The sequence below is a fragment of the Passer montanus genome, unplaced genomic scaffold (assembly GCF_014805655.1).
Source record: "Passer montanus isolate IOZ18808 unplaced genomic scaffold, ASM1480565v1 scaffold9, whole genome shotgun sequence".
NCBI lineage: Eukaryota > Metazoa > Chordata > Aves > Passeriformes > Passeridae > Passer > Passer montanus.
The window spans coordinates 7,655,038-7,682,832 of NW_024374367.1; the positions used below are offsets into that span (position 1 = coordinate 7,655,038).

Below are 27,795 nucleotides of genomic sequence, written 5' to 3' on the forward strand. Positions count from 1 at the left end.
TTCAGTGGCATGCCAGAGGTCAGTCCTGAGGTTTTATGGGAGCCCACAGGGGAGTGTTAGATAAGAAAAGAAAATTGCTCTGGATGTCAGTTTTTTGACCAGTGTTTGCTACTGGTTCTCACCTATCTTGAAATGGACTAGTAAGTGTGGGAGTGGTGGAGACAGGTGATAGAAGAGATTTATCCTGGACCATATGGGGAGCTTTAAAAGCCCAGCACAGCTGCTTCTTTGGAAGCAAACTTACTTCCTTCTTGGCTGGAGTCTCTGAGTGTGGCAGGAGAACACAAACAAGTCACTGCAGATGCCCTGATAGCAGGGATTTACAGTGGAAACAGCAACAAATCATCACCTTTGTGGTTGTCTCTTCCCCAGCTGTTAGCATTTGCAGTACACTTTGTGAAGCTATAACACATCTCTCTTCAGTCTGATGGCGATGTGAGGTTCTGACCTCAGTAATAAATCTGACAGAGGTGGTGAACGTTGTCCTGTATTCTAGGTTTCCCAGGTCATCTCTGTTACAACAGTTTTTTCTGCAGTCCCTGAGGAGACTGTTTTGCCAGATGCCTGAATTTCATCAGTCATAAGCTTCTTATTCTCATTTCTCTGTTATTTTTCAAGTTTTAAATCATATTGCATAATGTGATCTCTGAACAGACATGACCTCAAAACTCTGTGTTTATATAAGTGTCAAAACATAGCAGCAGAGGAAGACACCTGTAAGGAAACCTAAATCCAAAGTATTTTCAAATAGTTTATTAATAATTCTTTTGCTTGCTTGCTCAGATAGTCACTTATGGGTAGAATCAGCATCTGGCCCAGCTTGGCTTTTTCAGCATGTTTAAAGTGCAGTTTCATCTCTGATCAACTTGTACCTACTTCTCTATTTTTAAAAATAAGCATCAGCCAAAGCCCCAGCAGGAATCATGTTCGTGCTGAAGATGTTTGGCATGCATTAGGTTTAGAAAAAAATAGTCTCAGGAGCTGTGCTAAAATTTGTAACACAAGAGCCAAAATATAAAGGGGCAGATTGAATCTGGGCTTGGTAGTTTGTCAAAAGGCTCTGGTGGCAGGTGTGAGAGACAGGGTGCAGGTTCTGAGCTCTGTGTTTCCATGTTGAGGGGCAGCTGCTTTTCCAGGTGACTTCCTCTCGTGTAAATATGGAGAAGTTGGAAAACGATTGTTAAGTGGTACCTTTGGATATTTTGGGGGGACTGAGAGGCAAGCTGCAGTAGGAGGAGAAGCAGCTCTCACTCCTTTGGACTCTCCCACAATGACTTCAGACTGAAGGCCTTGAATCCAAATGAGTGGCTGGTTTGGCTGAGTGTTCCAAGGTCTTCTCAAGGCCTCCCAAGGGAGCAGAGGTCCACAGTGCTGCCCCTGAAATAGTCGCTCCCCAGACTCCCAAAGCACTGTGTTCATCATTGCTTTTGTGCAGTGATTTTGCTGACAGTCCTCTTGTACCTGGGGCACTGACCTTGGTGGCTCCTGATGTGACCATGGAATTGTCCTGCTGCTCTGGAAGCTCCTACCCCTGTACTGCACAGATTTGTGGGCCAGATTGTCTCCTGGAGGCCCCAGACAGGATGTTCACCTCAGGAGACTGAAGATACCACAGCAGAAAGGAGAAGGGCTGGGAGCTGGGAAAGGGATTGTAAAAGAGTGAGGGCTCCAGCACACTGGGGAAGAGCAGAGCTCTCTGTGGGTCACACCACAGCAGGTGTTTGATTTAGGGTGTTGTGCCAGGGCAGCCAGGGGTAAGGGGAGTGATGTCCCCATGGGAGCACACTAGTGATGGAGCTTTTAGTTACCTTCCCTCTAAGGAAAACCAAGTCAGAAGACTCCTCTGCAAGCTGAGCCAAATCCTCCTGAAGATGTAGTCAGGCTGGAGGAGCCTGAGGCTGGACAGCAAATCATTGATCCTCACACACGTTGCTGTCCTCGGTTGTGCCCTCACTGTGTCAGTAGCAGAGCTGGAGCAAGGGTTGCTCAGTGATTAGTGCTCCTGGAGTAGCTCTCCCTGCATTTGCAGCCACTGTAACTTGTGTCCTCAACAGTTTTAGGCACTGTAAGCTGAACTCTTCCCTGGACTCTTGCTAGGGAGGAGTTTGGCTTTGTAATCCTACTGGGACAGACACACTGCCCATAATTCACTGTTTCATCATGGGCAAAACTGCCCTTAACCAAGCAAGCTGCCTGCAGGAGTCATGACACTTAGAGGACTATTAAAAATAGCTGCTGTCTCTGCATAAATAACTATTGATGTCTTAAAGTAAGAGCAGAGATCATGCAGCACTGTCGTAATAAAAGTAGCCTAGCTTTCACTTGATGCAAGCTCTGAATATCCCCATATTTTTTCCCAGACGTGCTACTGTTCTTTACAATTCTGAAATTAAAAAAATAGTTTGAAGAACTTTCAGGTACCATGCTGCCACAGACAATACTGGCTGCCAGCCAGCCAGCTACCAACATTGAAAGGACAGGTAATAATTAGTCTTTAACTGAAGATATCCATCTGCTTTGTGGCACAATTAATTCCAGTTTAATTCAGAGGTTTGTGAGTATTTGGTTTCTGAAACCCAATGCCATTTTTATTGTGGGACATTTATATAGTGTCCTCATCAGCACTGCTTTGTAAAACTAGTGCTGCCAAGGTATAATTGACCACATAGATGCATTAACCTCTTCACGCTGAACTTCTCAGCCTGGCTGGGTATGTAGTGCAGCCTGACATTTCAGTTCATTTGAATTAATGTTTGGTGCAAATCACATGCTTGCTTGAGCAGCAATAAAAGGGGGTTAAGAAAATCAGGCTTTATTTCAGGAGACTTACCTCTTGGTATCACATGCTTCAGGTCTTATTTCTGAAGATTTTATTTTGAAGTTCAAAACCTTAAAGGCTTACACACATATTAATACATAAGGGATAAGTGTAATAGGGTAATTAGGGTTGAACAAAACCCCTGATTGTCTGGTGCTGGCCTAGTGTTTATAAATATTTGGTAATCAGCAGATTTTATTCGTCCAAATCCCAAGAAAGACCATCACATGCTAATGGCATGTAATCCTAAAGGCAGCAACACAAAAAACTAAACAAAATCTAGAGCAGCTGTCTCTGCCTTTAAGAGCAAACGTGAGAGTTTTTTAAATTGTTTCATATTCTCATTTTAATATTCTTCTGTACAACCTCTTCAGTGTTAATTATTCTTGTCCATCCAACATGAAAGGGTGCTTCACCTTTCCTGGTTTAAAAGGTCCTGTCTGCATTCATTTGATTAATGAGCTGGAATATCCCCCAAGGATTGCATAACTCTCTTCATTTTATTTTTGTTTATGTTGTAGAGCCAGTTACAGCTCCTGTTACATTTCCATACTGCGCACACTAGAACATATTAGTGTTCAAGGGTCAAGAACTCCTGTTCATAACAAACTCAGCCCCAGCCTGTTGTCCCATTGATTATACATGAGTGACAGTTAATGACAGCATCAGACTATAAATCTGAATGACTAACAACTCCATGTGTGAGTGGTGTCAAGGTAGCTGAGTGGGCTTGGCTGAATCTCAGTAGCATGGGGGTTGTGTAACAAAATTGAAGAGCTATCAGCACAGCCCAGCTCATGCTGCTTTCTGAACTTGAATTTACAGGGTCAAAAATCTACGTTGAGTGCTTCTGCAAAAATATGTAGGGCTAGAAGTCATAAAAGAATCGTAATGCTGAACCTCCCCTAGTAATTCTGAGCCTATTCCTTGAGGAAGTCAGTCTTTGTGAGATGGGATAAGCAAGAAAAGCATGGAAAAGAAAGATACCTGTCTCTCAGTCGCCCACTGGGTTGTCTTCCAAAAAATCTTGAAAGAATTACTGGGGCAAACTCTAGGAGAGATGGCCACTTGCTTTTAGTTCTGCAGTAAAAAGCAAAGTCTTAGCTGAATGCATTAATAAAGCTCCCTATTCCAAAAGGCATTTGCAGTTAATTATGCACTGTTTCCCAAGAGCCAACTCTATAGATTGCTTTTTCAATATGAACTGCCCCTTTAACTGAAAAATTGCCATTTATTTTTTTAAAAGGCATAGAAGGTTGCAGCTGAACTTTTTCATCTTATAAATGTATTTTCTTCTTTTGTATATGCACAGCAGGTTTTTCCTTTGTTTCTTTAAGCTCAGGTGAAGCAAGACTGCAACTTTATGCCAAATATTCATTACTGAGGGGGTTCTCATAACTATTGAATAGCTGTGCTGATTAGGGCAGACTTATCCTGTCTGGTGCCATTAGTCCTTTTCCATAACAAAATACACACACGTTCAGAGAGAAGAAAGCATTTGGTGTGAGAGCACGGTCACACAGGTAATCCAAGTGAGTTTGGCAAGCAGAGATGCAAAAACAGATGGGCATGGGTTTGAGTCCTATTAAACTGGTCAATCCAGGGCTTTTTCTAAAAACTAATTGCAGATTTTCCATCTGTGACTTCATTCACTATTATTTCCATGGTAATAGCAAAAAAAACCCCAAATTCATTAGTTCAGGGGAAAACCAAACCACCCTGGTCTGTCTTGTACTGGATCCCCATGCAAAGCTGTGCACGCCACACGAGCCTGACCCACACTGCTCTGGGCTCTGCTCTCCTTCACTCTGGTGAGTGAAAGTGCCTGACTTTTACAGCTGTTGGAAAGTAAATTTTAACTAATAATTAATAAAAAATTGGTTAGATAGCAAGTGCTCTTCTGTAGTCTTGGAACAAGGCATTTCTGTGGTAATTGAGGTCAAAACTTATCTTTGACCAAAAAAGCCTTGCAGAGTTTACTGGGTTCATTTGCAGAGTTTTAGCTTAGTGAACAGTAAGAAACAGTTTGTTCTTTTACATATTTGACAAATGAAGTGTTGAGTATAACAAGGCCTGCACAGTGGTGTGAGGACAGTGTATGTTGCATGAAATTATTTGAAAAATAGTTTGAATTAAGTATTTAATGGTAAGCATGGGAATTTTGAAAAGAGAGAAGCCTTAATAAATATTTCCCCTCTGGATGAGATTCTTTTAATGGTCAGATGTTGCTCCCTTAAAACACAGCTCAGGAATTACTTTTTTATTTATTAACCTAAGAGAGGAAATTAAATTTCCTAAATAATCTGGTGTTAGCTAAATGAGACCCTGGTGTTGGGAGTGCTGAGGGCAGGTGGTAACACCTGGGCAGTGTTTGTTTGGGGGGTCCCAAGGGGAAAAGAGATAAACGGCTTCAGCCTTCTCCTTGAAAAGCTGCATGGCCTGACACTTCCCTGCACTGCTTTTTCCCTTTCCTCCTTGTGGCAGCCTTGCTAATGAACTGCAAAGGAGCAGAAACATGTGGATACAGGTCAGCTGCAAGTGTCCATGATGGAGACATGGTGTGTACCACTGCCAGGTAGCTTCACTGGGGCAAGTTGGTCTTCAATCTTCACGAAAGCAAATACTCTTTTATGTCATATTAGGGTGGTCATAGGCTGCTAAAAAAGAGCTTAAGGTTTTTAAATGCAGTATATTGAATGAGGAGTCCCACAGATATTGGGGAGATGTAGGGTTGCAAAGCACAGCTTGGTTCACATAAGGCACTGACTTAGCACGTGTTTTGAGAGCAGAGATCTGTCTGTGCATCAGCTACCTTACACACCATCGTGTCTTCTTAGCCATCACAACCAGAGTCTGCATCAACTGAGCTCCTGCATCTCTGTCTTCTTTTGTTTCCTTTCAAATAATCAGGCGCAATGTGCTGAGCTTGTCCTCGGGAATTGAAGATATTGGTATTATCAAGTGGGATCTAGCACTGTGTCTCCTCCTTGTCTGGGTGATATGTTTCTTCTGCATTTGGAAAGGAGTCAAATCCACTGGGAAGGTAAGTGCTCTTTTACCCATTCTAAAATCATTACAGTTAGAGACATTAGGAATACCAAGTAATGCTGTTCTGGAAGATATTCACCATTTCCTGGAAAAACTGTATTTTTCCATTGAGTAAGAGAATTCAACTGGCTTTTGAAGTTCGTTGCCAGTGTCTAAAATGCCTGTGAGTCAAGTAGCCACTACTGGAAGGGCATCAAGAAGCAGATACAAGCACAGATTGAGCCCCACCTCGGCTCTCAGAGGACAGACATCCCACTGATGTCATGAGTGTGGAAGGTCTCAGGCTTGTGGTGGGTGGTGCTCTGCACTGTGTGTCTGTGTTCTCACTCCAGCCCAGTTCATCCCAGTGCAGCAGGATGGATGCTGACAGAGCTGTGGTAGGGGTGTTGTGGAGGCACAGCATTTTTGAAATGCCGCTGCCTTGCGGAGGAGCTCTGTGGAGACACACAAGGCTAAACTTAGGTACTCCTTCAGGAGCATTGTCACTAACAAAGATCCTGCATAGCTTGTGGGTTGTCCCATCACATGCTCTTCAGAATCGTGTTTTCCTGTGAAGGATAACAGTTGCATCCCTCCTGAACATCCTGCTGCATTGCAAGTCTTGGTCAGTCACTTGGCGTGAAGCATAATGCTATTTCCCCTTGCATTCAGTAGTGGTATACCTATTTTCGTAAGTTTTTTAAGCCATTGTGTTTGTGTAATTCTTAGCTTTCAAAATTGTTGCTTGAGACACTGTTCAGATAAGTCTGACAGAGGAGGAATCTCAAGGTACCAAGTTCCCCACATTTCTTCTCAACTAGGTGGGAGGAAGTGACCCCATTAGTGCCCCTCTTAAGAAAAAGGCCACAGTGTGAACTCATCTTTTATAAGTCCGAGAAGTCAGGGGGAGAAATTCCAAGCGCCTCAGCTGCAGAGAGATCATCATTTAGCAGTTTTAGCTTGTTGCACACTGCAGAATCAACCAGGAGACAAAACTTTGTAGGAAGCCAGACCTCATGAGTTCCACTGTTGACTAAACCACTTGCTTTACTGCAGTTTCTGTCTTGCTTTCTGTGATTTTTATCAATGAACCTCATTAAAATGCTGGTGCCTTACCCTGGATTCCCTCCACCTTTTCCTCGAAGAGCAGCTTCCACACCTGTAAAGCAGGCATTGACAAAAATGTTTGTTTCAAATGATTGATGTCACTCAGTGAGGAGCTTGTACAAATTTTACAGTAAAGGTGGGTGCAGTAAATCTCTTGCAGCAACAGGGTGGAAGTGAACATTTCTGCACCACCTTTCACAACCCTGGTGTTGCTCAGAAAAGGCTCTGGTAGCACAGAGAGGCATTCCAAGCTCCCTGTGGTACTGTTTCCACTCCCCATGAAGATAAAAGGTTGAAAACAGGTCTGTTAAAACAAGATGTCTAAAAATCTGTGTTTGCTGCAAATCCTGCAAAATGGTCTCATGTCTAAAGCAGGGTGGTTGGTAGGAACTCACTCTCTGCTCTCTGCAACGTCAGGGCTCGTGCAGCCAAAGAGCAACAAATCCACTGGAAAGTCTCCGGCTGACTCCATTAACTTTGGGGTCAAACAAAAGTAAACTGTAAACTCTAATGGAGGACTTGAATTATTTGAAAAGTCTAGTTTACTTTAGTAGAGGGTTGTTTATAGCACTTCCCTGCTTTCCAGTGTGTTAATGGTTCTTTGGAGAGCAGGGTGGGGGGTGGGGGGAAGCTGTAGTTTTCAAATCTTTTAGTAAAGCTTTGGACAAATAAATATGATGAAAAATATTAGTTATGCTTAAGCTTTAGATAATGTGATTGGTCTTAAAAATTCCTGCAGCATTGTGAGAGAATCTCTACCTGCAGTGCAAAGACTTCTCTGTGGGATTTTAATTCAGTTCCTGCAAATACATAAAAACTTTCCTTTTTTTTTTTGGTAGGAAAACTTTGATTTCTTTCATAGTCCTGGCTTATTTAAAAAAAAAATAAGAAGGTGCAGAAATCCTCCTTTTATCCTGGTTTTGGTGAAACTAGGCTAATGTGCATTACATGTTATTTGTGGAAAATATCAGAAAACTCAAATTGATAATTAAAAAGGGCATGTATGAAAAAATTTCATTCTATGAAATCAAACCCCCTCTGTGAATTATTATGGCAAAACAGGCTTTGTGGAAAATATCAGAAAACTCAAATTGATAATTAAAAAGGGCATGTATGAAAGAATTTCATTCTATGAAATCAAACCCACTCTGTTGGGGGTGGCATTATTATGGCAAAACAGGCTTTTAGTTCTCCTCATTATTCTCAGAGGACACACTTATGAAGAAAAATGGAGCATCCTGGGAACTTTGCAGTAGTTAAGCAAATTCTGGAAAACAAAAATACATTTTAACTCATGGCAGCAAACTGTAATTACCTGGGGGAATCATCTGACTCCAAGAAAAATGCCCGTTCTTGGACAGTAGTGGCTGTAGCACACAGCAGTTATATAAAAAATGAGGGAAAGCACTGATGAGCAAAGAAAGCAAAATGTTAGAGGTCAAAAAGTGTGGGTCTAAAGATAGAACTGTCCAAATGCAAGCTCAATTAACCCTCGTGCTGGAGATGAAAGCAAAGGGCTCTTTCATCAAATGAATGAGGAGATAACAAGAAGAGAAGAAGTAGGCTGTTATTCAAAGAGAGTGGGAATAGAGGTTAAAGATAATGAAGACATATTTTCAAACTGGATGAATAGAGCCTTAGTTTCCAGTAATGATGTTGCTGAATAGGCAGCAAGGGCAAGAATGAAGTTATAGGACTGGAAATTACCACTGTTGAGGCTGATGCCAACCTGAAGGGCTTGATGTGTTCAAGGAGATAGGAAGGGAAACCCAGGAGCACGAACTAAATGACCTTCACCTCTGAACACAGTTCCTGGGGAGGGTGGCTGTAGGAGCAGCAGTGGGGCTGCACAGCAAGGTCAGAGGTAGCAGCAGAACTTGCGAAACAGTTCGCCATTTGTAAGTTTTAAAGTTCCAGTAAAGAATGAGGTAATAATATTTCAGGGGCCCTCGGTGAGTAAACCTTTTCACTTCCCTGGCAGAGGTGCACTTAACATGTGAGGAGCACAAACCCAAAGGCAGAATTTTTGAACAAAAGTCATGAATTGTATAAAATCATGTCTGAGTGATGTGACCACTGATGAGGCCCTCTGGAGGGATTTCTGCATTGCATTCAGGCCTAAGGCAGTGAGCTGTTAAAGACCACTAAATAAAAGTAGACACAGAAACTCAGGTTGGAGTTTTCTGAGCTTTTTAGGTATGAAGAGGCTTTGAATTCCCATTTTTAGACCTCTCTTGGTTCTGGAGCTTTGGCTGCCACAGTCTAAACATTCCTTTTTTTCTTTTCTCATTTCCAGGTAGTGTACATCACTGCCACATTCCCATTCATCATGCTCCTTGTTCTGCTCATCCGTGGTGTGACCCTGCCTGGAGCTGCAGAAGGCATCAAGTTTTATCTTTACCCTGATATCTCACGGTTAGCTGACCCACAGGTACAGAACCAGGAGTGGGGAGCGGGATGATTTCCTGTGCAAAGGGAGGCGGGGGATGGTGTTGATGTAATGGCAATCAGGTTTTTTTTCCACAGTCTTCAGAGGTCCAAATATAGCATGAACTTTAATGCTGGGTTATATTTTCCAGAGCTCTGCTTGAGAAGGTCACTGTTAAATGTGTTAATGCATCTTTCCATGTGTATGTTTGTGTGTATGCGTGTGTATTTTTTTTGTGTCAAAGGACTCTGAGGCTGTAGACTCTGTCCCGTTATACAATCTCAGCTTTCTTGTGGGTAAGGTAAGGGAGATGCATTTTTTTAATGAGGATAGTCTTTAGTTTCAAAGGAGAGACACGTGAGCTTCACAGATGGAACAACAAGCAACAACTGTGAGTATCAGTGTCACTTTTGTCCCACTGCTCAATAGGAGGAGATTGGGAGAGCAGTGAATAAAATTATAGAAGAATGAAAAGCCATGCAAAGGTGGAGAAAATACTTTCTGAGGAACAGGAACCGCTTGCTTAGCCCTGGCTAGTGGGAGACAGGCTTACTCTTTCTGTATAGATAGAAATTCTGTCTGTGCTCACAGAGTGCAGGTATGGGATACTTGAGCAGATCAGCATTGTTTCAGCTGATAGTGTTCATGTGAGAAATGAAAAAAAATACAATATTCCCCCATTTAAAAAAGAAAAGAACACAAGGGATCTTTGAAAATAATACAATGTTTGTCACAGTGATAGGAAATAACATCTGTCTTTGCTATTCTTTCTAATGAGTACTAAGTTAAAATAAAACTCCATTGGTCGCTAAAGGACTGAAGTAGGAAAAGGGTAATTGAAAGAAACATGAAAATTTGGTTCATTATCTAGTCTTGTCCTCTTTTACAAGACACCCTTTTCACAGGAGACATTATATTTTATGGGTTAATCTTCTTTTATGGGACCCTATAATTTTTATGATCTACTGTTAGCCCTAACCAGAGTGTCAGCAGATAATGTAGGAGAGGTTCATGTGAGCTGGCTGGCTCCCACCCACAGTCTAGCAAAAGCATCACTCCAAGGAGACAGAAGTCTCCTCAGTCTTATCAGCAAGGTGCTGGGAAGTGATGGTGGGAGGGAGGAGGTAATGGTCCTCAGTCTACATTCTCACTTACTCAAACTCCTTGGTGGTTTCCACTGGTGTTAGCAGACTTGAATTTGCAGAAAGAAGAGAACAGATGGGATTCAGAGGATGTGTTTTGATAGCTTGCTATGTATTTACTAGCCAAGAAGTTCATAGTGTATGGTTATTTCACTCTCTATGTGTTTTTTTAAATGTAATCAGGGCAAAGAATCATGGGACCAAGATCAGATATGTATCTTATAAAGTGCATTGTATTTTGCTTGTTTTCCCCCCCACCCCTATGGCTTTTTATCTTGCATTTGAACAGGTACAAAAACAACCAGAAAGCTAGAAAAATAAATAGACCAAATACACAAACCTGTTTCTCAAGCTTTTCACATCCTCAGTTTAAGGACTCTGTCTGCTGACTCTAACTGAAATGAGTTACAAGAGAAATGAGCAATGTTATAAATACTTCTGCATTTCCTATTGCATTGAAACACGTTTATTGTTGTGCCAACAGGAAGGATCAGCTGAATGACTAAGAGACTAGAAATACTGAGCATCTCAGGGGAGGGGAAACAGGAACTATTGTAGAGATTATGTTCTTCTGGGTTCTGATGCTAACAATTCTCTTTTCCTTGTGAAAGCCAAACTTGCAAATGTGTTGTTCTCTTTCCGTGTCTCCCTGGTCCTTTAGCTCTCACCCTCAATGGAAACAATTATTTTGTAGATTTTGCTTAGTTTGAACTGTGTGTTTGTGTTAATTATTGCGATGCAACAATGCTGGTAGTAACAGTATTTCTATCTTTCCCTTTAGGTCTGGATAGATGCAGGGACACAAATCTTCTTCTCATATGCAATCTGCTTAGGAGCAATGACTTCCCTGGGGAGCTACAACAAGTACAAATACAACTGCTATAGGCAAGTTTCCATCCAAGGGGGTTTAGTGTTTTAGCTAAATGATGTAAATAAAGTAGGGACAATGGGTTAATTTTTTTTTTAATTAACTTGCTCCATGACATATGTGTGACTTAGGGACTGTTTGCTGCTGGGATGCCTGAACAGTGGTACCAGTTTTGTGTCTGGCTTCGCAATTTTTTCCGTCCTGGGCTTCATGGCACAAGAGCAAGGGGTGAACATTGCTGATGTGGCAGAGTCAGGTACGATGGTGTTGGTGGCAGTGGTGGTGGGCACTGCCGCCCAGCGTGTGAGCAAAGTTCTGCAGACCCAATCAGCTAACATTTAAGTGATAGAACAAAATTTCCCATAATTGCCAGAAAAAAAAAGCACGTTGTTGATTTGGGCTTTAATCTAGAGCAGTGAGGGTTAGCTGGGGTTGTACTGTTTACTCTGTTTTGATTAACAGGGCAGCAAACACATTTCCTAGGGTGTGCTAATCCATTTGACTTGCGATTAGAGCTAAGATAACTACACCATTATCCAGAGTCCAGAATGTCATTGATTCAAGAATTTATTCCATCCTTCTCTTCAGACTGCTTTTGTTTTCATTCAAATGCAAATTGCCAGTGTTTATATATTTTTCATAGCTTAGTATTGCTTGCTTACAGCACTAGGGTAGGATTAGTACCTTGGCCTTTTGAAGGGACACACACACATACATTCCCAAATCTCATTGAAAGGCAAGAGAAGTTGGAGAAGTCCATCTCCAGGGTTTTGTGAACCATTTCAGCCACAGGAACTCTAGGCATTGCAATCATGCATTTCTCTGTAGCTTTCAGCGTGAGGTTAACAGAACTGTCAAAGTCCATTTTGAAATTTGATGTACATTTAGATCTCTCCCTTATTTCAGAAGTGTCCTTCCCATTAACATTCACCTATGCACAGGCAGAGGTAGAAGCTCAATCCTCAGAGCTTGTGACTGTATCTCAAACAAAACAGATGACATTTTTCCTCTGTGCATTTCTAGTCCACGAGGGCAGGTGTAACCATGTGTTTTCACATAGAACAGACAGATTAGTTGGGAATTACCATGGAAAAATAATGAATCAGGCCTTGACAGCCATGAGGCTTAAAGCTAATCAGATTCTAGTAATAACAATGTCACCCGAGTGCACTGTTGGTATTTCTTTCTAATTTTTTGAACACTTTTAATTCACCTGCATAGAATTTGAAAGCTTTCCTCTGCAAACATGCTGTTAAAATGAAAAAGTCAGTATATCTTCTAATCACATGGTTCTGGGAGTTAAGTCTTTAAGAAAAATGTCTCACTTCACAAGGGCTAGTGAAAAACTAATGACATTGATGGCACCACTGGATTCTTGGGTGGCTGCAATTGGCATAACTCTTGCAAGTGCAATTAGTAACAATCTTGGCCATAATGCTTATTTGGATTAGAGGTTGATTGCTTTGTTTGGAAACAGGAAGCAAGGGAATAGTCCTATTGAATGAATCATAATTAGCCCTATTTTTTTATTTATATGTAGGTGGATCAATTCCAAGAGTAGTGTTTTTAAGTATTTGTACATTAGGTTTTTATCTGGTCAATATTTATTCTAATTTTTATTATTAAATCTCTGATAGAGGCAGCTACATTCCTGTCACCTGACATTTCTAGAATTAAACAATTCTATAGTAACACTGGATTGTTAAGTAATCTTTAAACACAAATTAACTCAGTGTTTAAATAGCCTATTTCCAGCACCTCAAAAAGCATTTTTTAAAGGAGGGGTTTAATAGCTCATTATAGGGACAGCAAGGGCACAGACTAGCATCTGAACTCTCCTTTTGATTTTTTTGCATATTTTGTTGTCTACTCCCCATGTCACTGATGGCCAGAGATTGCAACTGGCTCACCATGCAGTGGGTGCCCATCACTGCTGGTCTTTGGCTAAGTCCTAGGGGACATTTTTACATGACAGTAAGCACTACTGAAATTATCCAAAAGTATCCAAACCACCTCCCATGTGTTTTCTTGCTGCTTTTCTGAGAGAGATAAGTGCAGAGCTCCTGAAGACCCTTGGTCCCCCTGGGATGAGTGTCCCAGGACCTGCATGGGGCTCTGGGAGAAGTTTTCCTTGCTTCTTCTCAGCACAGGAGGATTCAGCAGGTGCTCGAGCCTCTGTTTTCTGGCTTTGCCTTTTTTGGTTGCTTTTGATACAAGGTCAGAACTGCTCCCCTGGGTCAGGAAAAAGCAAGCAGAGGTGCTGCCACTTGGCTGCAGCACTTGGCAGAAGATGTTGTCTGCAGGGCTGAGACCCCATCCCTGCCCAGCAAGTTAAATTCCTCCTGCCCTATCCATGACACCATTTGTTTGCCCTCCTGAAAGCCACGGGAACATCAACAAATTTGCTGACAGAAGAATCTCATGGCCACATTTTTTCCCAGTGCCAAATTCAGTGTCGGTGCCATGTGCCTGGGTCACACTTGTCAGCCAGGGCTGGCTCTGGTCACAGGCTGAAAGCACTGGTCACTGCTGGCCTTCACTGGCTTTAGCTGGTTTACTCAAAAGTTAACTCAGATTTCTGACTCCTGAATGAAAGCAGATTTTAAATAAACAGCTTCTTTTTCTTTTCAGAAATTCTTTTAAAGATAGAGAGAAAAACAGTAGGGCTCAACAAAACCATAATGAGTCCTGTCTAATCCATGTGGCCTCTGTTTGGCTGGAAAAAATACTTTACCACCCATGCAATTTGTAGCACTGTTACACCAGCACAAGATTTGCTTTTTGCCTTTTTTTTTAAATTCCTTTTGCAAACAAATTCAGATTAGGTCACCAGCACAAGATTTGCTTTTTGCCTTTTTTTTTTTTAATTCCTTTTGCAAACAAATTCAGATTAAGCTTGTCTGACAATAGTGCCTTGGGTTTCCTGGTGCCTGCCTGGTCTCTGCCCCTGCAGCTCTCCAGCCATGCCACAGCACCCCATGGCAATGGGCCAGTGCGTGGGCTGGGATCATGGCAATGCTCACTGGCTTTTAATAGCAGCCACAAGTGCTTCACTTTTGCAAAACACTCTTCAAAACAACAGGGTTTCAAATTAAATACAAATTTTAGATTATTTATGTTTCGGTTGAGGGCTTGCCAGGAACATTTTCTTTCACATGGACTTTTTATATTTCAACACTTAGTTTCAAAGGAAAATCAAAATATAGCTCAGGGCTTAGGGCACTTGGTATTAGTTGGTATCACAGTGCAAGAACAGTTTCATTGGCCAAAGCATACAAATTGCAGCAAATTTTGAGGAGAGCAGTTTTACATCTGTCTCATCAATTGCACAGATCAGCTGCAAATGCCATCTGTTAGCAGCTCTCCCTCAGAGAGGATCTACTGTATCCACTGAATTAAGGGGGAAAAAAAGCAAAGTTCCCCAAAATTTGAGACATTCACCAATTTTTTGGTATCTTCTGTCGTATAAAATCTTAGTTGCGTTTCATTAAAATAAAATTAGTTGTTTGATTGTTGGTTAATTTGTATTTATTTATGTTCAAATATTTTCAGTGACTGAAAGTTTTCTTTAGTTTGAAAAAAAGTCATCTCATTTTACCTCTTTCTCTTGCTTCTTTTTCCATCTTTCTTGTTGAAAGGAAAAGTGGGAGGTAGGAAGAGCAGTGTTAGAGATTTTTCTGTACAGATGAGAGATAAGATTTTTTTGGCCCCACACTGCAGCATCTTAAGAAAATTCCTTTTCCCATTGAAAATTACATGAATCCGCTTGAACACTGTCACTTTGAAGGCTCCTCAAACTAAACAAGCAGATGAGCCAGGCACTCCTGGTTTCAATCTGTATTGTAATCTGCCCTCAGAATTTTTTGTCAGCCTCACCAAATTTCTTCATCTCCTCTGAGACCCTGCCCTAAATGCAGAGTTGCCAGTGTTCCTGTCTGCCACTGGTGGAGGGCTCTTCCTCTCTCCAGAACAGCTCTCACAAAGGACAGCTGATAGCAGCTGGCTCCAGGTGAGGGTGCCTGTGCTCCCTGTGTGGGCACGAGTGAGGTGACACCTGGTCACAGGGCAGGCCAGACCTAGGGAGGACCACTCCACACTTTGGGTTCCAGAGCAGAGAAGCTGGGCACTGAGCCCCAAGCACTCAGCCCCAGCTCTGCTGGTCCTCCTACACTTGCAGCCCATCCTGCACCTGGGGCTGATGATGGTCATGCTCAGTGTCACCGTGGCAGGTCCATGTAGGCTGGCCTGGATAGGGGCAAATGGTGTAACAGCATGGGGAAGCAATTTTCCACAGAGTGATTTTACACCCCAGCAGTTCCTAAGAGCAGTTTTCTCAATTTTCAGTTGGTAAAATTAGGAGTAGCCTGATCACTCAGTGCAGCAGGGAGGGTTTGCAGAAGAGAAAGGAGCAAACTCCTTGGAGTGCAAAACCTGGTTTAGAAAAGCCATGCAGGGTTTGGAGGTTGCATACAGAGGGAGGCAGTGGTTGCGTTAGTGGAAATCCCAGGGAAAGTTTATAGCAGAGTCCCTTTCCCTGCATGCAAAAGAGTTTCATCATCATCATCTTCATCACGACCATGTGGGCTAGCAGTGGGATTCTGCCATTCCCTTGGGTCACCCCTTGTCCCCCAGCCCCGAGACTGTCCTGTGTCCGTGCAGGGCAGGTGTAGGACACCTCCATTATTGGCATGTTTGAGACAGATGTTAAAACTGGAGATCTGTTAGCACTGGCCTTGGGGGTTTGCCCGTGGTTTCTGCTGTAGTCATGCGTGCTTCGATTTCAGATAAAAGAGCCAAACTGTTTCATTTCTGGTATTTCCAGCTGCGTTTGGATTTATCTGAACGGAACCAGGCATTCCTGAATTTGAGGGTGGCTGCCTTTACAAAAGAGCTGGTACTTACTACTTTTCTTCCCTTCCCCCCTCCCTATTTTCTCTTTCTCTAGGTCCAGGCCTGGCCTTCATTGCCTACCCAAAAGCTGTGTCCATGATGCCACTGCCCACCTTTTGGGCAATCCTTTTTTTTATTATGCTTCTGTTGCTTGGACTGGATAGCCAGGTTAGTAATGAATAAGGGATGTGTGGCTTATTGTGTCAGCTCTGCTCACTGAGAAAAGCTGGTTTTACAGGGATGAATTAACAAGACAATACCTCTAATGCTGCTTGAGAAGAATTCATCTGGGTTGCTTTTTACTGCAGGGGCTGCACTTGATGAATCTACAACATCATAATATTGTGTTGTTCAGTAAATCTTTGTCATAAAGGGTTAGTGAGGTCTATCCCACTAGGGCAGTACTCCCTAACCTAAATTTCACTCCTAGTACAAAATACCACCATTTTGGTCACAGTATTTTCTTTCTTTGGATAAAAAGCTTAATCATTTTAAAACATAAAGGACTGCAGTAGTTTGTTCCACAGAGTCCTTTGTGCCATTGCGAACACCTGCAGGGCGTATACACCATCATTAAAAAACTAACAGTTAATAACTACTAGGAGTATGTGTTTTGATGGTTGCCAAGTGTCAAAAAAGAAAAGCAAAGTCAGCATGAGGTACAAAAAAAGCACATAATGTTTTGTACAGTATATCCAGGGTGGCTTCAAGAGCAGTGAGAGGACAAAGCTGCAGCCTTTTTTGGTGGCCTTGGGCTTGGAGGGGCTGAGCAATGTGGGATCCTGCTGACTTTCACGTCAGCAGCATGCATTCAGTACCTCCAAACAGGCCAGAAAGCATCTCAGATTCCAGCTGCACTAATTTTATAGCACCCACTGCTATTAATTAGTGAGCATGAAAAAAAATCAAAAACTTCAGTCAGGAAGTTAGGTTATTTTTCCCAATGGTTACTTGTAGGAATGTTGGACAAATACTGCCAAGGAACCTGTAAATCATTACTAGATAGTCTACTTACAAGGAAACATGGGTGACCAGAGATTATGCAGTAACTACACATTCAAAATTGCCAGAATTTTCTGCATTCAAATGTAAAGCCACTAAGATTAAATATATATATATATATTCATAAGGATTAAATGTTTCTGTAGCCTAAATGCTGTCTCATATGAGGAGAGCTCAGTAAATGGAATTTTTACCCAGTTGTTGTGTACTTAATCTCTGACTTTTTTTTTCATTTCATTTGCTCTAAATTACTCTTTATGGCTTAATCTTTGAACTGTACTGAGCAACTCTCAATTGCTCCTAAGTAAATGTGAAAGTACCCAGTGCTGTGGTTCAGCAGCCCTATGCTTATGCAAATTGGAAGCTGTCTAGTAATTTTAAAAAGCTCCTCACTGGGCAGAATGATTAAAACTAATTGGAGCGCTTAATTTCTCTCCTCCACCCCTCTGGTTTTTTGGAGTGCAGTCAAGCAGGTTTCTGGAATGCCAGAGCAGTTTCAGATCAAATCAGCTCAAAGGAAAGGGTTGCATTTAAAAAGAAAACCAGTTTTACACAAGTCAAAGTAACAAGACAGGAGGCAATAAAATTTGGTGGAGGACAAAATCTGTTTGCAGAACAGTCTGTATTTCCAAAATAGAACTTCAGGAAAGAGGGTAGGGTTGTTACAGGGCATTTCTGGGTGCTGTAAGAGCAATGAGGTGCCAGGTAGGAAAATGCAGCTTTTTCTGAAATAACTTCTGTCTTAGGTTCCCCATGATAAGTTTTTAGTTAAGATGATGTATCTACTTAAAGTGAAGATCTTTTATGCAGAGGCAGCCTTGATGGATACCTCCAATCCATATCCTCATGTCTTCAGTGAGCTTGGTGCTTTTGTACCTTGCCAGGTTGAAAGTACAGATCAGTCAAAAGATCCCTTCCATGGTTTTACTTGGGGAAGTTCAGTGGTTGCTTTCCTCCAGGTGCAGAAATGTCTGGTTTTTAATTAACTTTCAACTATTATTCAAATCCAGTTTGGGTTATTTGCTTAACTCAAGTTACACAGTTGTATAGTTTTCCAAAGACAAGTGAGTATAATACAGTTATCATGAAGTGAGATAAAGACTTTAGCTCATTTATTCAGAGCTTCATTTTTGGTTTACAAGTGCAAATAGTTTGCCAGATCATTGAATGTGGACTGTATGAACGGTTCCATTATTGCTGCAGAAGTACCTAGAGCCTCCATCAGAGATAGTCCTCTCACAGCTCCACAGAGAACACTTTCAGTCAAGAAGAGCTGCTGTTTCACATCACAGTCTGCTTTGCCTTGGCTGGATTTTCACTAACAAACCCAACAGCAGAATTATATCGAATTGTGGAAATAACCTAACTAGTGTCTGTGATGTTTCCTGGCACATCAGAAAAAGTCTGGGAGGTACTGTGCTAGCTTGGACTTTTTTGAGTGTTTTCCCTCTGCCTCTTCTCTAGCATATATCCTATGTTCATCTGGAACAGTGACAGCATAAAAGCCACATAAGTACCTTCCTGTCATCAGGCGCATAAGTGCCTCCTTCTTCCTTGTGGCTTGCATTTGCAGAGCCCCTTTTTAGCTCATAAGGCGTCTAGGTAACAAAAAGAAATTCTGAAAGCTTGTTCCAACCTGAAAGCTCCCCCCACGCACCAACCTCGGGTTCCAAAGGAACCTTTTCTATTTCTTTATGGTGAGCAGCACAGAGCGCAGGGCTGGGGTGCTGATGGGGAGGTTTGTTCAAGCAGGAGCCTGGATGAACTGCATGACAGGTAATCTCCAAGTAATTTCTCCTGTTGTTTTCCCCCTGTAGTTTGTTGAAGTTGAAGGACAGATCACGTCATTAGTTGATCTGCACCCATCCTTCCTAAGGAAGGGTTACCGACGGGAAATCTTCATCGCTATAGTGTGTTTCCTTAGCTATCTTCTGGGACTAACTATGGTGACTGAGGTAAGTGGCACCAGTGCTGCAAATTGCCTTCTTCTTTAGCCATTTTCCAGGCCATTTTTAGCTATGATTGAGACTGCAAGGAATAAGTGACTCAGAGGAGTGCTTTTTAGATGGACAGAGCATCTTTCATCCCTAGGTCTGAAAGCATTTTGAATGGTAGTTACATGTCCCTTCCCTTTTCAGTCACAGGAACAGAAACATGAAACCTCATTAAATTCAATCTGATCTCAGGTACCAGTCAACAGGAGTATGAGTGTTAACATCTAGTTCTAAATGATGAAACATAGAGGAAACCTTCAGCAGAGCACTTTGAGAACCCATCCAGTGGCATGCAGGGAAAGAGATTTTTATCTTACACTGATTTGAATTAATTAAATTCCACTTGGTTTATTCTAGTGTAAACAAGACAGGAATATGTTCCAGTGCCTGCACTGTTGTGATATTTATCTTGAAAATAAAATCCAAGCCAGATTTTAAAAACAACTGAAAGAGCATGACTGTGGGAGGTAAAATAGCACCTGTAACAAAGATGCCCAAACCCTACAGTTTTTCAAGTGAAAGTGCAGTGTAGTAAGAGTAGAGTCTAACAGCAGAGTATAAATAGAGTTATAAAACAAAAAAATGAACTATTTTCATGAAACTAGCCCTTTCACTCAAAAAATAAATGAAGACCCTCCTGATGAACTGACTTTCATTTTTAGTCTTTTAAGGTGTTAATGTTAATGCTAATGTGTCAACCATTTGTTTCTTTAAATGCCTTCTTTGTAAGAAGGAAAGGTTTAAGTGTCTCAGTAGATTGTATTAAGTGGTTTAATTTTGTTTAATCATTGTCTTGTTTGGAGTTATTCCTGTAGTAAACATGCATATTCCCTGGGGAAGGTAATACCAAATATTTACTTTACCTGTTTGCTAGATGCTGCTTCTTGTTGGACAGGAGTCATTGGGATATGTTGGTAGATGTTACTGGGAGCTGGGCCTGAATTCTTGGGGTTTTTTTTTCTTGCTGGATCTTAACCAATTATGTTTCTCTTTTACAGGGTGGCATGTATGTTTTTCAACTCTTTGACTACTATGCAGCTAGTGGTGTATGCCTTTTGTGGGTTGCATTCTTTGAATGTATTGCTGTAGCCTGGGTTTATGGTAAGTGAGAATCCTTTCATCTCATAACTTTTGACAAGTAGGTGACAATTTTGCTAGCCAAATATTTAATCATCAGCCACCTCAGATTCTTCTTCCCAGCAACAGACACATGCCATTAATATAACTTTGCCCTGACCTCTGGGAGACAAATTTGCATCTGGGATGAATCCAACCTCCAGTGTTTTTCCACAAAAAATGAGTATTCTTCCATTGCTAATTAATAAGGGCACAATTAAGCATTTTTCTGTGTTACATTTAGAGGTAAGAGTTGAAAGTGTGGCCAGCCATGAAAATTTCTGTTTGTCTCTCAGAGATTTTCCTTTCAGAGCTGCAATGTCTGCAGGGACAAGCCAACCAAACAGAAAGTACAAAAAGAAAGCTGAAAGTATATTCTGCCCCATTACTTTTGGCAATGCCAAGCACCACAGTCTGACAGTGGCCTCTCTGCCTGAGCTGTGGCTGGGGAATAATCAGATGTTTGCTGACTAGGACTGCTTATTTCTCTGATTCTCCATGAATTCCATGACCTCAGAAAAGTAAAACAAACAAATTCAGATTTCTGTAGAAGCAGGTGCATTGTTTGCTGTCAAGTGTTTCCCGTGGTGATCCCTCTGGGAAGTTCAGAGAGAGTCTGGAGAGAGGAAGGGGGGTGTGACGGGGGCAGGAGAGATTAGCATCACACTCCTGCAGCCAAATAATGAGGGGAGGGTGGGATGAGAGATCCCCCAACATGTGAGCTTTTCAAGAAGATCATCTTGGACTTCACAGCTGTGAGAAGCATTTTAAAGAATACATCTGACATCCTCATCTTCCCTTTAAATACCCCTTGGGGAGCCTGGGAAAGCAGCTTTAATCCTACAGTATTTACAGGCTTTCATTGCTCGTTTCTTCCAGGCGCTGATAATATTTATGATGCCATTGAGGATATGATTGGATACAGACCTGGTCCCTGGATGAAGTGGAGCTGGATTGTGATCACACCAGTTCTCTGCGTGGTGAGTACTGACCTGTGCTCTTTCAAGTCTTGCACTTGGCACTGCTAAGCCACCTCTTACTGCTTCTCTTCAAGGGAAGGATGTTGCATTCAGAGGCCAATTTGCAAAGAGAAGCTGAAGGTTTGAACATACCTTTCAAAGACATCATGTTCTCAGATGTCAGCTTCTAACATGACAGCTCTCTCTACTGTGCCTGCACGAATTGCAGTTGGCCTCGTTTAAGCGGATTTTTCTTAGGATTGGTAAAATTCATGAAGAGAAAACTAACTCACCAAAGAGCAGTCCCTAAGACATAGGACTGCTAGGCTATTGTAATAAAAAGATTTCAGCAGTCTGAGGCAGACCTTGGCTTGAAGTATTTCATTGGGTGGGAAGAACATCCTGCTAATCTTGCAGTGTACAGCAAATAGTTGAGCCCTGAAGGAGAATTGGCAGTGAACTGCAGCTGTTCAGCACCATCTCATAGCACTCTGTCATCACACAGCAGATGCTATAAGCAGATGCAGATGCTCTTCCAATGATTGAAATGGAAGAACAATTCCCCCATTGGTTTAAAATACATATGGTATCCATCACTCTGCCTTTCACTGCCTGTCTTCCTCAGGGCCAGTGGCTGTACCAGAGCCCTACTGCTTTAAGCATTTTTTGAGCCTCACTTTGTTTTTCTTTCTCATCCACAGGGGTGCTTTATCTTTTCTTTGGCCAAGTATAAACCACTGACCTACAACAAAGTCTACACATACCCAGACTGGGCAATTGGCCTGGGCTGGGTTCTTGCCCTTTCCTCCATGATCTGTATCCCTATGGTGATGGTCATCCGCATCATTCGGTCAGATGGGTCACTCATTGAGGTAAGAACAACCAACTGTCTCTCTAGAGGAGAAAGGGAGCTTTAACTTGTTGTGTTTTATACAAAGTAATGCTTGGAAAACTGCCACCTTGCCCAGGTAAGGCAAATAAGACTGTTAAAGATCACCTGTCCTCTGGGCAAACAGTAGAAAGAGAACAAACACAAAGCCTTCTGTCCTCAGATAAACACCAAGTGATTTTACTCATGTTCCACTTGTGCAGCTTCCAGCTTGGCAAATCATTACCTCCACGTGCAGACAAACATTCAAGGACTGGGGTGTTTCTGAGTCTCAGGTTTCTCTTCTCCAGCCCCCAGGGACACAGAAACACCATCCTGAAAATTGCTGGGAAAGCAAGATAAAGAGAGAGAGACCTGGGTCAAACCTGGTTGTGTCAAAACCCATTGAATTTCAGGGAAATTCAGATAAACGTGTGGATTGTGTGGCTCTTAGGCATGTCCTTCACTGTGAGGGACTAAATAAAAGTCGAGCCCTCTTGATAGAGGGCTTTATGTTTTAGCTTTTTAAATGTGTGTTTATTTTATTTCAAACTGAAACACTGGATCCAGATTGCCCTGGTATCTGGAAAACTTTGTGTCTGATTTAGACTTGACAGTGCAGATTCCCTCAGGTTTGGATTTGCAGGAAATCTCTTGCCCTTTGCAGTTCAGTCTGGGCTCCTGTATTTTTTTTTTTCTTGTGGTGGAAAGTTTTTAGAGGCTGTGCAAGCATGAAACTTAGCAGTTCTCTTCAAAGTTTTCAGATTAGTTTTCTTTTTGTCTAACAAGGTGATCTTAAATGCAGCTCAGGATATTCTTGGGGAAGGAAGCGGGACAGTTTGGGTTAGGAAAAAAGAGAATAGAATTCTAAAAAATACCAAACCCAAACATCCCAGAGCACAAACATTTGCATTTGTTTTCGTCCAAGTGTTAATGGCCTTTTTCAGCTGTGGCCAGGGCATAAGTGTTAATTTTCCTGCCTTCATTGTCACCATTGTCACCATGAGAGACAAGTCTAAAAGTAGCCAAAACACTGCTCAAAGTCCATGTTAGGAAAGGAAAAAGAGTAAACACTGGTCAGATGCCATTCAGTTCTTCCTTTGTGAGCTGAAATGTAGGACAGAAGTTGCCACTTGGCAGTGAAGGCTGGGCTGAGAGGCAGAGCTGTTTCTAAACGAGGGAGGAGGACGCACACCATTTGCAGCACTGAAAGCCCAGTGTGCAGGATGCTGGATGATGCTCCTGCCTGATTTCCTGCCTCAAGTCAGCCTCTCAGCTGAGCAGGAGTTGAAGGCTCCACAGATCCCCACATCCTTACAGAGCCGCGGGCACACATCTCCCACAGCCACCATCCCTGTCCTTGGAATGCTGCATCCTGCACGTGGAGACACAGAGGCCTCCTGCTCACCTCCCTCTGCTTTCCTCAGAGGATTTATGCTCATCTCTCCTCTGCTTTCCTCAGAGGCCTCCTGCTCATCTCCCTCTGCTTTCCTCAGAGGATTTATGCTCATCTCCCTCTGCTCTCCTCAGAGCCTTTATGCTCATCTTCCTCTGCTCTCCTCAGAAGCTTTCTGCTCATCTCCCTCTGCTTTCCTCAGAGGCTTTATGCTCATCTCTCCTCTGCCCATCTTTCCTCAGAGTCTTTCTGCTCATCTCCCCCTGCCCTTCTCAGAGCCTTTATGCTCATCTCCCCTCTGCTCTCCTCAGAGGCCCCCTGCTCATCTCCCTCTGCTTTCCTTAGAGGTTTTCTGTGTATCTCCCCTCTGCTCTCCTCAGAACCTTTATGCTCACCTGCCTCTGCTCTCCTCAGAGTCTTTCTGCTCACCTCCCTCTGTTCTCCTCAGAGCTTTTATGTTCATCTCCCCTCTGCTCTCCTCAGGGTCTTTCTGCTCCCCTCCATCTGCCCATCTTTCCTCAGAGGCCTCCTGTTCACCTCCCTCTGCTTTCCTCAGAAGCTTTCTGATCATCTCCCCTCTGCTCTCCTCAGAGGATTTATGCTGTCTCCCCTCTCTGCCCATCTTTCCTCAGAGGCCTCCTGCTCCTCTCAGCTGTGCTCTCCTTCTCTCTTGCAGAGGATAAAGGCGGTGGCTGCCCCCAAGGAGGTGAACCGGTGGTCCAAAGAAACGGAGAGTGGCACCCCCTTCTGCCCCAATGGAACTTCGAATGGCGGATTGATCAAGCCAACTCATATCATTGTGGAAACCATGATGTGAGCTCTCTCTGTGAGAGGATAAACCTGCTTTAACTGCCGTTTACTAACCATAGATTCTCATAGGACCAGGTTTACAGAGCTTTATATTTGCACTAGGATTTATTTTTATTTCTCACAGAGAAAGTTATTTTTTGTGTGTTGTTTTTTTTTTTAATATTTTGTAAGGTAATCACAGCAGACGTCTCTCTGTAGAGGGAGAGCTTTCATATCAGACTAGACATATTACAAGAATTTACTATTATTGGGTTTTTTTAAATATATATATCTTTATCTCTAAATATTATACACCTTACCACTTGAATTGATTGTCTTGCCAGCAATACATTCAAGTCTCAGAAAGCAATTTTAGGTGCTGGTATGGTTGGGAGCAGGGTAATCTACAGAACACACAAAAGGAGCTCTGTTGAGAGATACGTTTTTTAAAAAAATGCTGTTTCAAGAAAATTTTCAAAGGTGTAGTATTTCCACCCTCTGGTTCAACTGTGGTAAACGACAGGTGTCAGGGTCACTTTAGGGAGCGGGTACAGTTTTGTTTAGTGCAGTCCCTGGATAAGAATATAGCCAAACAGCTGGAGTGGAGAGTTTGCAAGGGATGCAGAGAAGCTGGATGTGAACAGTATTGTGGCTGTACCTGCCGGGGACAGCACTGGGACCCTGTCACACCAACTGAAGAGAACTTGGGGAAGGTATTTGCAGGATTTGGCATGGTTCAGTCTTTTTTTGTTGTTGTTTTTAAAATTTTTGAGATTTTTTTTTAAACATAAGTGAAATGCCTGCTGTTTGTGTGTGAGCAGGGAGGTTGAGTACCTGCTCCTGAGTTTTCCAGCAAACCATATTTTGGTGTGGTGGCACTGGTGTAAACTTGAATTCTGCAAACTGGGAGGGCAGCCTGTCCCCAGGGCAGCAGGGATGAGCACAGAGCAGCCAAGAGGGGAAAAGCAGCACCTGCTCTCTGGGTGCTTAAGGTGTTTGCTTTCTCATTTGGACTTCGGTTTGGGCAGGAAAATAAAGGAGTCACTTCTGGACTCTGACCGTGCAGAGGTGAACACAAACCAGGTCATCCCTGACAGGAGGAACAAAATCACTCACCTGGTGTAACTGGTATTGATAACACACACGTTGTTAATAATAATACTAATGATGATAATAATATCACACAGCAAACAGGTGCTTTTCATCCATGTATCTCAAAAATGCTTTTCCAAGTTCAGTAACCAGGATTTGCTTTATTTATTTATTTGGGGGAGGGAGGTCATTGCTGTTGGAGGAGCAGACAAAAGGACTAAGTGAGTCCCTTGTCCCATGTTTCTAAATGGCAGTAGTGGACCTAGAGGCCCCAGTCTCCTTGCTCATCATTGGATTAACCCACGATTTTATTTTATTTTGCTTTATTGTATTCTATTTTATTTTTAAGGGGGCTGGAGGGTGGCAAACATATTTATGATTCTTATCTGCTGAAGAGACAGGGCTCTTTGGAATTTAAATTAAAGCAAAGGGAACATATAATACTGAAATATTTTGTGTTGGTCAAAGAAATTGGGTACCATTCCGGGTGAGACTGGGAAGTGAAGAGAAACCCCTTCAGGAGTATAGGAATGGGGGTTCCACTTCAGTGTAGTGCAGGTGAATGTTTCTGTGGGGAATTGGATCCCTGAAAACTGTCCAAAACATGGACAAAAGCCTTTTTCTAATTTTTTTCTTCTTTTTTTTTCTTTGTTTTTTAACTTGAGCAGGTTGTGCTGGGAACGGGTTCTCTGGCAAAACTCAGTCTTGTCATGTGGGCATTGTATTAGAGGGAGAGAGTTTGTTTTTTTTCTTATGATACCACAGGTAGTCTATCCAAAGGTATTTAGAAGAAATACTTGATAAAAGCAGAGTTTGTATCTGCTTATTCTGTTGTAAGCTTAGTCTGTCAAGGCAGAGGTTGTCACTTATTTAAACAGGAACATAAACAGTTCTTAACATTCCTACACAGCAGCTTCATTTCATTTTTTTTTGTCCCATGTGCTAACTGGCCACAGCAGCACAAACATTTCTTAACTTGTTGGTTTCCCTGTAACAGAAACAGGGAGATTTAAAACTAAGAGATGGACCAAAATAATTATTAATTATTAAAGAAAAACATTGCTGCATCTATAACTTCCAAATTTTTCTATTATGAATTTGTAGATACTTTTACAACAGAGAGCTGAGTTGCAGCAACAAAACCAGCCATGGTAGAATTGTTTCTTTTTTCTCATTGCTATATTATGAGAGTTCTGAAGGGAGCTTTTGCACAGCTGGAGATAACAAACATCTAAATGACACCTGCTGGGCCAGTAGCAGAAACCACCCAAGGTTACAGGAGGAATTCTGAGAGCCAGTGGGTGTCATCAAATGTGCCCAAAATAAAGAAATATGCATGCAGCAATTTAATTTTTTTAACAATCAAAGGCAAGGAAATGTAACTAAAACCACTGTCTTAGTGGGCTTCAGCTTGGACTCTCATTTTTGAGTTACAGTCAGTGTCTGCAGTAAACAGACACAGGTGAAGAGGAAGTAGAAGGTTAGGGGGGTCTAAATTAATTTTTTTTTATGAGTGCAGATGAAACACTGATGCTTGATTTATTTCTTTTTTTTTATATATATTGTCATACAACTATGTTTGAGGTTATATAGTTTGCACATGACTTTTGTGCTATAGAGCTGAGACAAGCTTTAGTTAGGGAAAAAAATGGTTTGGCTACATCAAAGATGTCTCCAGCAAGTCAGCTGGGTGTTTAGGCATCTCCCGTGTTGTGTGGAGAGTGTCTTAGTGGGAAGAGCCAGAGGAATAATACTACACCTTTCAAAATGCAACTACCAGAGAACAGAACCCAGCCCCATTTCAGTACAAACTGTGCCATTCAAATCAGTCGCTTCCATGTTCCAAGTGAAAAGGTCTCGCACATATGCAACAACCTCCCTGAAGATTGTCTGTGTCAGCTTCCCTGCCCTGCTGTGCTCTTCAGCACGACTGCCAGGGAGGGCTGGGACTCACCAAGAGCCAAGAAATCATTGTTTATGGAAAACAGTTCCCCTCTCCCCTCCCCGACAAAAAAAAATGTACTTAATTCTTCTTGTTTTATCTGGGGTTTGAGTTCCAGTGAGCACATTTGCATTTTTACAGTTTGGGGTTTTTACCTAACAATTTTATCAGGTTTCTAAACTTTTCTTGGTGATTAATTTGCATTTCAATATGATCCTCTGCCAAATTTATTAAAACATAATTTTTAAAAAAAGTTTGTGTTTTCTACCTATTTTGACTGCAAAGACAACTGATTTTTTTTCCAATATTTACGTGTTGCTCTTATGACGTATTTTACCTGTTTTGTGTAAATGAGGA

The 27,795-nt window shown here is 42.0% G+C and overlaps 1 protein-coding gene across 11 annotated transcripts in view; it reads left to right on the forward strand.

Moving 5' to 3' along the window:
• Positions 1-24,844, forward strand: part of SLC6A6 (solute carrier family 6 member 6) — an 87,750-nt gene extending 62,906 nt beyond the window's left edge. For all 11 annotated transcript variants that reach the window (XM_039695446.1, XM_039695445.1, XM_039695437.1 and 8 more), the window contains 10 exons: positions 5,729-5,861; positions 9,249-9,383; positions 11,304-11,407; positions 11,522-11,646; positions 16,336-16,448; positions 19,100-19,237; positions 20,275-20,377; positions 21,272-21,372; positions 22,053-22,223; positions 24,292-24,844. In XM_039695446.1, the coding sequence (XP_039551380.1) occupies positions 5,729-5,861; positions 9,249-9,383; positions 11,304-11,407; positions 11,522-11,646; positions 16,336-16,448; positions 19,100-19,237; positions 20,275-20,377; positions 21,272-21,372; positions 22,053-22,223; positions 24,292-24,432 (1,264 nt within the window). In that variant the 3' untranslated portion in view covers positions 24,433-24,844. The remainder of the gene's footprint in view (positions 1-5,728; positions 5,862-9,248; positions 9,384-11,303; positions 11,408-11,521; positions 11,647-16,335; positions 16,449-19,099; positions 19,238-20,274; positions 20,378-21,271; positions 21,373-22,052; positions 22,224-24,291) is intronic.
• The last annotated feature ends 2,951 nt before the right edge of the window (positions 24,845-27,795 follow it).